Below are 9,947 nucleotides of genomic sequence, written 5' to 3' on the forward strand. Positions count from 1 at the left end.
TATATTGGGCGTTGAGTATTGTCTTCTTCTCGGACAAGGACTACCGCCATGGCTTGTGTGGTCACCGCTAGGTATAAGTACAGGGGTTCCCCTTCTCTAGGTTTACTGAGTACAGGGGGTTCTGAGAGTATCTTTTTGAAGTGGCTGAATGCTTTTTCGCATGCTGGGGTCCACTCGAAGGCGATTCCTTTCTTCATTAGGTTGAAGAATGGGATGGCCCTTTCCGCCGAGGCGCCGAGGAACCGGGACAGAGCCGTGAGCTTCCCGGTGAGTCGCTGCACGTCTTTGACTCACCCAGGGCTTGTCATTTTGAGGACGGCTTCGCACTTGTCTGGGTTGGCCTCCACCCCTCTTTGTGTTATCATGAATCATAAGAATTTCCCCGCTTCCGTGGCGAATGCGCATTTGAGTGGGTTGAGCCTCATTTTGAATTTTCTTAGTGCTTTGAAGGCAGACCTGTCGTCTATTAGCCTGTTCGGCTCTGCCGTTTTCACCAAGATGTCGTCGACGTACACCTCTACTGTCTTGCCGATGAGGTCGGTAAAGACCTTGCTCATTAGTATTTGATAGGTGGCTCCTGCGTTCTTCAGCCCAAATGGCATTACTTTGTAGCAGTAGGTGCCTCTTGGCGTTATGAATGCCGTTTTGTCCTCGTCAGGTCGGTGCATTGGGATCTGGTTGTAGCTGGAGTACGCATCCATAAAGCTGAGAAAACGATACCCTGCTGCCAAGTCCACCAAGGTGTCGATGTTGGGGAGGGGGAAAGAGTCTTTTGGGCAAGCTTTGTTCAGGTCGGAATAGTCAACGCACATTCTCCACCTCGCGCTGGCTTTTTTGACTAGGACGACGTTAGACAGCCATGTCAAATACTCGAGTTCTTTGATGAATCCTGCTTCCAACAACCAGGCTGTTTGTTTGGCGACTTCGTCGGCCCTTTCTTGAGACATCTTTCTTCGCCGCTGGGCTACTGGTTTGGCGTCAGGTTTTACGGCTAGTCGATGGGATATGACCTCGGGATCTAATCCCGGCATGTCTGATAGTGTCCACGCAAAGAGGTCACCGTTCGCCCTTACGACCTCCATGAGGGGGCCCTTGAGTTCGTGGGGCAGGTTCCTGTTTACAAAGGTAAACTGGTCTGCTGACTTTTCTATCTGAAACTTTTCCATCTCCCCTTCTGGTTCTGGTCTCGGCTTGTCCTCCATCCTGACGTCCAGATCTGCCAAGAACACGCCAGCTGCCTTCTTAGATTCTTTTCTTAGGGAGAGACTGGCATTATCGCAGGAGACCGCCGCTTCTAGGTCTCCCCTTATGGAGCCAACTGTTCCCTTGTCCATTATGAACTTCATTGTCAAGAATTTAGTGCATATTACGGCTGAGAGTTCGTTGATGTTTTTTTCCCCAGGATGATGTTGTAGGCTGTGGAGTCTCTGAGGACTACGAAGTCTGCCATAACCGACTTCCTGGCATCACCGGTTCCTAGGCAGATTGGGAGGGAGATCGTCCCGTCAGGTTTTATGTAGTTATCACCTAGTCCCATGACCCCGTGCTGGTGATTCTTGAGGTCAGACTCTTTGAGCCCCATGGCGTCGAATATGTTTCTGAATAGGATGTTAGATTCGACCCCGGTATTGACGAGGATTCGTCTGAATAATCTTGTCCCGACCATCCCTGTAACACCATGGGGGGTTCTCGGGGAGGTCGTGAAACCATTTATCTTTTGGGCCAAAGGATATCGTGGGAGGTCCTCTGCTGACGATGGGACCTTCTGTCAAGATGGATAGGATCCGGATATCCTTTTTTGTTGCCGACTTGGATTTAGGAGGGCTGTCGCGCCTGACCACGACGTTGACCACAAAGGTTGGGGGTTGTTGGCGTCCCCTATGGGTTCTTGCCTTGACTTGACAGTCCTACTACGATCTTCCTCGGAGTGTTCACGTTCCCATCTCCTCGGCTCTCTGATGAGCCAGGAGAATTCGCTCAGCTTTCCTTCTTTGATGGCCTACTCTAAGGCATCTTTGAGGTAGAAGCAGTCTTGGATTTTGTGACCGAATCCCTTGTGATAATCACAGTAAAGGCTTTTGTTGCCTCCCGTTTTTTCTTTCAATGGTCTAGGTCTGGATAGTATTCCCTTGTCTGCAATTTGTTGGTAAACCTCTACTATGGGCGCCGTGAGTGGCGTGTAGTTTGTGAACCTTCCTGCCCGTGGGGGTTGCTTGGATTGCTTGGCTAGGGTGCCATCCCTGGGAGCTTCCTTGTACCTGTCGACCTGGGGGGCCTGCCGAGTTGAGCAGTTTGGGAGCTGCCATTTGTTGGCTACTACAACCTGACTCACCTCCTCATCATTGATGTATTCCTTGGCCACGCTTTGAATTTCCTGCATGGACCAGACAGGCTTGGTAGTGAGGTGCTTCCTAAAGTCCTCGTTTAGCAGGCCGTTCGTTAGGCAGAGACTAGCGACTGAGTCCGTAAGGTCGTCGATCTCCAAGCATTCGTCGTTGAATCTATCCAGGAACTTCCTGGTTGGCTCCCCGGGTTTTTGGATAATCCCTAGTAAGTTAATTGGGTACTTTGCCTTGGCTATACGTGTCGTGAACCGAGCCAAGATGCTCTGGGAGATGTCCGCAAAGGCCGTGATGGATCCTTGTGGGAGCGCGTTGAACCATCGGATCGCTGAGCCGGCCAGCGTCACAGGGAATGCTCGGCATTTGACCGCGTCGCCTACTCCTTCCAAATTCATTCTTGCTTCAAAAGCCGTGAGGTGCTCCTGGGGATCCTTAGTCCCATCGTACCTCATGTCTGTTGGCTTGTCGGAATTCTTCGGAAGCCGGACCTTGAGGATCGAGGGGTGGAAAGGAGTGGCTCCCAAGATGATGGGTTCCTATTGTTTCTTGGCTTTCCCTCTTTGGGACTCCCCGTGGCTCTCGGACCTGCCTTGGGTAGGTCGAGAGGTCACCTGTGTATACGCCTCGTCGTGCTTTGTTGGGCTCCTTTCTCTGTTCTCGTATCTTCGGGAGGGGGAGGGGGAGCGGGTGCGGGATCGGCTGGCATCATCTTGGGATCGACTCCTCGCTGCCAGCTCCCTTTTGAGGTTTTGTACTCTGTGTCTGAGCTCTTGCATGATCTTGGCGCTGTCGGCTCCCGTTCCTCTGAAAGGACGTCTTTTGGGGGTCTTGGTGTAGATTGGTTGGTTTGGTTGAATGAAGGATCGTGGCTGTTGGCCAGTATGAGCTGTCGAACTCGCCCTGCTTAGGCGGGCCCCACCTCCTTCGTGGAGTTCTTTCGACCTGGGAAGTCACTCCATGTCTGTTCCAGGGTTCCCACGGACGGCGCCAATGTTCGATACCTGATGATCTCGGGTACTCGACGGGTCGGAAAATGGTGGAAGGGTGAGACCCTGGAGTGACTTGGTGCAGGTTTCCGGACTTGAATTGGAGACTAGCAAAACCGGAGGTATAGCGAGCGAGGGGGTGGCCACCTGCAAGGACACTCCGACGGTCAAGTCAGTGTCCGTACGAGATGATGGCTAAATTAGGTAAGATGATGTGTACCTCGGGGGGAGAGCTGATCTCTCCCCTTATATACTGTGCTGGGCGGGCCCATAAATGACCTAGCCCACTGGTCACGATGCTTGTGAGTTGTCTCTGTCCACGTGGGAGGAGTAGGTCGTTTTGGGTTTCGGGTCGGAGCTTCGGGTGCTGCCCCGAGGATACCGACCCGACCGGTTTGCTAGGCGCAGTGCATAGGGTCATGCAGGTGGCAAGTCGGGCGTCGACCGGGTCGAGTATTAGGGACCGACCTGTCGAATTCTCCTTGTTGTGAGGGATAGTTTGGGCTTGAGTCAGGGGTGGTGCCCCGACCTATCAACTAGTTGGGCTGAACTTGTAACAGTCCATAACATATTTTAATATATATGTTATACTAATGACCAATTTTAGTGTACGTATAATATAGATATATAAGAGGTTCCAATTGAAATGAAAGCTAGCTAGCAAATCACCACGGGGATATTCATGCTTGTGTTAGAATCTTTGCCCTATGCCCTCATCCTACTAGCACTTTATCTTCGGCAAATTTTATTTATATATTTATATATTAGTATATATTTTCGTACACTGTACAGAATAATTAATAAAAACATATAAATTTTTTTATTAAAAAATAAACAATATATATATATATATATATAATAATTATTATAAATATTTATAAAATTATAATTAAAATCAAAGTTTAATTATTTTTAATGTTAAAAATATTAAAAATAATTAGTATTTGTCTTAATTGATTTAGATTGGTTGAATAATTATGTCACTCATCTATTTAAATAAGTATTAGAGTTTTAAATTCCGTCTTGTGTATATAACAACTCATTGGAGAATTAGTTTTTGGCCTGCTGAGTTAGAAAATACAGTGAAAAATAGTTTTTGTCTTGAAAGTAGAACAATTTTCATTGATGATAGCAATACTTATAGAGATTTGTCTTTATTGAAATTTAACTATGAAAGTTTTATTTATTAGTATCATATTCATTCAGGAAGTCAAACAATATGATCAACATTGTTATTGGCTAAAATTTTATATTTTATGACATAATTTTTAAACTTCTAAACTTAGAGACTTATGTCATTACAAAAACTATTAGATTGATTAATATTCCTTAGTAATATTACTAAAATATCGTCGTTGAGTATTAGTTTGTATAAAAAGAAACTATAATAACTTTTGGTGTTCAATATATGATCTATTCTATTCAAAAATAAATTATTATCCATAGATTGGTAAATATATTTTTTTTTCCATTTTATACCATTTTATTTAGCCATAATTGTCATTAAAGAAAAACGAATGACTCTACTATCTTATAATATGATGCATAAAATAATTTATTTTAAAATTAATTATGATTAGCGAGATAAAATTTAAAATATTTTTTTATACAAATTTATATTTAAATTTGAATTCAAAATTGATTAACAACTCACTTTTTTTAAAATTTTAATAACAAAAACAAAATTAGTTAAGTGCAAAATATTCAGCATCTAATAATTTCAATAATTTAAATTTTAATTACCAAAAATTGAATTAGAAATTAATTATAATTTAATAATTGATAATATATATATATATATATATATTAGTACAAAAATAATAATATTTAATATGTAATTTAATTTTTTTTAATAGGGATAATATATAATTTATTGAGGATTGATTTGTTTAAATTTTTTTATAAATTTTGTAGTATGTGAAAATAGTGATCTTATTTTTTTGGATAAAATATTAAATTGGTCCCTACATTTGGACATAATTCTGTTTTGGTTCTTAAGGTTTAAAGTGTCTTTTTTTAATTCAAAAAAATTTCATTTAGCTTCAATGTAGTCCCACCATGAGGTCAAAGTTAAATAATTAACGGAATGTCCTACATGACAGCATTACAAGAACAAAGTCGATAATCTGGAGAACAAGTACAAGCTCCAGAGGCACAAAATTACCGTGGATGCATCAATACATTTATTTATCATTTTCCTTAGTTCTATAGAAAATATTTCATTTAAATTATAAGAAAAATGATAAATAAATATATTAATGCATCTACGGTCGATTTGTGCCTCTGGAGCTTGTACTCGTTCTCCAAATTATCGACTTTGTTCTTGTAATGCTGTCATGTAGGACATTCCGTTAATTATTTAACTTTGACCTCACGGTGGGACTACATTGAAGCTAATAAAATTTTTTTGGATTCAAATAGGACACTTTAAACCTTAAGGACCAAAACAGAATTACGCCCAAATATAGGAGACCAATTTAGTACTTTACCCTATTCTTTATTATTATTTAAAAAATTATTCATAATTTTTTATTGTGTAATTAACATAATTAATAACCTTTATTATTGCTTTTCTACCAAAACAATCATGTTTATATTATATGTATATTTTTTCAATACTAATAAATAAGTAGGTATTTGTATTATTATATTTATTATCCTAGATAATGGCTTAAATTGCTTATTTCATAGGTTAAATAATATAAATTATATTTTGTATATTAAATTTATTAATTTATCCATATTAAGAGAAAATTTTTTTGCAATAGATCATATGTTATAAAGATTAGTTGATTTAGACATAAATTATCTTTAAAAAAATAAAAAAATAATTTATCACATATAATAATTCTTGATATATGTAGTGTTATGTATATATTAAAATGATCTATTTTAGTTATGTGAGTGATTATTATTATTCACTTTTTTATTATGATAGTAAATAATATTTAAAACTAAAAAAAAGATAATTAGATTTTTTTTAGTTTGATTATAAAATCTCTTGTAAGTATATCTAACTTTATATATTTAATAGTATAGTATTTGTTACAGTAATAACTCAAAATATTAATTCAAGTGAGTAAGATCAACTTAGGTCTATTGTTAAGATTTTAAACCTGAATTAAGTTCATTATCTTAGTACCCAATGCAGATAAAGTTCATGTGTCACATCTCAAATCGGCTCAAATTAAATTTCGGTTGTTAGTTAGAGACGATAATAGATACTCGTGTGGGTGCATAAAAAAAATAAACAAACACACTAAACAACATAAAGCATCAATAATAAAATATAACCTAAAAAATCACTTAAATTCAAAAGGAACATGTGATGAATTATAATATATAAATCTATATATGAGGAGTAAAATAAATAATTAAAAATAAAATAAAGAGAGTAATTAAAAGAAGTAAAAAAAGGTAAAAAAAAGATTACATGTGGAGTAAATAAAAATGTATTGCAATAAAAGATTAATATAATCATAATCAATGAATGTAAAGATGAAAGAGAAAAATCAAAATACGATCTTATTAAACAAATTTCAAGAAAAAAATTTTGAAAAAAAAAACTTATTAATCAAATTTTATAAAAATATTACAAAAAAAATTAAAATGTCTCTCAATAAAATTATTCTTCTATTATCAAAATACATAAAAAAGAATTGATATAAAACAAAATTATAAAAAAAATTAGCAAAATTAAGATAGAGAAAAATAAAAATAAAGAAATTATAAACATTATACCTGAAGTACAAAATAGAGAAAGGAAAAAAAAGGATAAAAAAATATTTTAATTATATATAATTAAAATATATTATTGAATTATTAAATTAAAAAAATTGAACTAATGACTAAAAGTGATAATTAAAAATAATAAATTCTGATTATTAAAAATAATAAATTAAACTAAAGATAATTTAAAAATAGTATTGAGAATATAAGAATCATAGAATATATAATATAGGAATATATATAGTAATAATAAAATAAAAACGTAACATATAGAATTAAAATCCTTTAATATTTTTAAATAAATTAAATGAATTCATTTAAAAGTAATAAATATTCATTCACTACAATGATGAATTAATAAGCTATTTCCCAAAAAATGAATACACCGTGCCTTATATATTATTTATTAAATAATTTAATATTTATCTCGATCAAATTGAATAATTAATTAGTTATAATTAATGCAGTTTAATGAATCAAATTAAACAAAATTTTAAATAATTTGATATTTATTCTAATTAAATGAACAAGTTTGCTACACATATAAGATTTTTTTACTTACAAGTTATACAAGTTGGGTTAAACCCAACAAAAACCACCTTCACATATACAAGCATGTACACACGCTCTCCACTCAATCGTTACAATAACGCGCTCATTCACTATTATGAAAGACGGTTCTTCTTCTTCTTATATTAAAATCCCAACCGTAAAGATTCAAACGATATTCAAAAAATCTCTCAAGAAACAGTCAAAATCATCGCCAACACTCGAGAAAATCAACAAGAAAACTTCAAAATCTCCATAAAAAAATACCGAAACAAAAGAAGAAAGATTATTCAAGATACCGTTTTCACTGACCTTCGAGGTTTTTCACTTTTCTCTTTCTCATTTCGAACACGAAACACTATATAATCGTATTTCTATTTATTAAGTAGATTCATTATGTGTTTTTTGTCTAAAATAGATATTATTATTCTTGTACTGTTCAATCGATGATAACTATTTTACGTACTGCTTCGCGAATAGTTTAACGTATATTTTAATGTGTTTTTGTGCATGTTTTCATGTCTGGAACTAAGTTTGTATAAATAGAAACTTTCGCTGTATTTCAAGTAAATTCGATTGTAATTGGTGCTGCTGTTCTTGAATATTGTACTTGTGCTTCTGGTGTCATTTTATGCATGTTTGGTTGACTTGAATATCATTTTAATTTTTTACACTGAGAATTTAGTTTAGTCTGTATAACTCATTTTTGTTCACTCTCTAGCTTCTCTCCATGTTTTCTCAAAGTTTCTTAATGGTACTGTATAATATTTATGTCCAGGTTTAGTCCAGAATCTTTGAACTTGTTATTCATCAAGGGATTACTCTGTTGGTTTATGCAAGCTTCACTGCTAAAAGTAACATTACTTTTGTTGGGCAGTGGGGAAGCACCACTGCTAGACATTATAGCATATGCTGGTTATACTTTTACCGGTATATGTTTGGTCGTTCTTGGAAGAATAATATTGGGTTACTCTTACTACTTTTTGATACCATGGACCTGCTTATGCATGGGAGTATTCTTGGTGAAAACAATTAAGAGAGTCCTTTTTGCAGAAGTGAGGAGTTATGATTCAAGCAGACACTATTATCTCTTGCTGTTTATTGCTTTGGTCCAGTTTCCATTATTCACATGGCTTGGCAACATTACAATCAACTGGCTTTTGTAGTAGGAATAGATTCACTGTACTTAGAAGCAATTCTTAGTGATAATATTCTTTAGTTGTTGATGCTGGAGAATTGTAATATATGATCTTTTTGTTTCCACATTGTTTGTTTTGGTTGGGGATTAATCCTTAATAGAAATGCATAATTACAGGCCTTCTCTTCTCCACATTTATGCTTATTCTTTCTGGTACATATCAATAGAAAGTTAAAACATCATTCTTTTATAAAATTATTATGTATGCCATTGTGAAAAACTATGAAGTTTGATTTTGTAGTTGTAAATCTTGTTCACTTTTCATCTAATCAGCCAATATCATACATTGTTCTGTTCTGTTTGGCTTAGAGCTTTCCATGTGTCTAAGCAACTTTACCATAAAAAATAGCAAAAGGTGCAATGTGATTCTTAGTTTGTGAACAGAAGTAAAGAGAGAGATACGACAAAAAATGAGTATGGTGGTTATATATGTTTATTATTGGGTAAATACCCTATCCGGTCTTTGACTTTTTTTTCGTGAGACATAGCATACCTTAATCATTCTTAAACATCAACCAAGCTCTCACCTATTAAGGAAAATTGATAAATTGACCCCTGCTGTTGAATGACAAAAAGTTGTCGCTGATGTGTCAAGTAACAGTGCCACATGTCACCTCTAAATGATTGCAGGGGCTAAAAACCCCAATCCTATCCCCCTTCTTTTTCTTCTTCCTTCTTCCTTCCTTCTTGTTCATCTTTTCACTTATTCAGTTCACTGGTAAGCAGTAGAAAACAAAGAGAGAAATGATGTCGTGCCTCAACATCTCTACCAATGTCTCCCTCAACGGTGTCGACACCTCTTCCATCCTCTTCGAAGCCACCTCTATCGTTGTTAATCTCATCAAAAAATTCGAAGCCATTAGCTTCTTCTTCTTCATTTAAATTTCTACATTTATTTTTTGTTATTGAACAAATGGAAGTTTGAATTTTTATGCATGTGATGTGATATATTATATAGATGGTTCCTAAATTTTATGTGCTTAAAACTTCTATCGATTATTAGGTATTTTAGATTTACCTTTTCTGATGATGGCGGTAGAAGATTTTGAATGATGGATCCTTGAAGTGAATGGAGAATGAGGTTTAGTAGTTGTAAAAGGGGTGGCAGTGAAATCCTCCATTGATGAAGGAATAGAAGTTCAA

General features: G+C 35.9%; 1 protein-coding gene across 1 annotated transcript; it reads right to left on the minus strand.

Annotated features, from left to right (window-relative positions):
* Positions 1-1,999: 1,999 nt before the first annotated feature.
* LOC130975398 (uncharacterized) lies at positions 2,000-2,794 on the minus strand. The gene has a single exon (XM_057900199.1). The coding sequence runs from the start codon at positions 2,792-2,794 to the stop codon at positions 2,000-2,002; it is 795 nt and encodes a 264-aa protein (XP_057756182.1).
* Between the last annotated feature and the right edge of the window lie 7,153 nt (positions 2,795-9,947).

This window comes from Arachis stenosperma, chromosome 4 (assembly GCF_014773155.1).
Source record: "Arachis stenosperma cultivar V10309 chromosome 4, arast.V10309.gnm1.PFL2, whole genome shotgun sequence".
In the NCBI taxonomy this organism is placed as follows: domain Eukaryota; kingdom Viridiplantae; phylum Streptophyta; class Magnoliopsida; order Fabales; family Fabaceae; genus Arachis; species Arachis stenosperma.

What these genes read in the sequence shown, in the direction of transcription:
- LOC130975398 (XM_057900199.1), bottom strand. Translation starts at nt 2,794, where the DNA reads ATGAGGTACGATGGGACTAAGGATCCCCAGGAGCACCTCACGGCTTTT.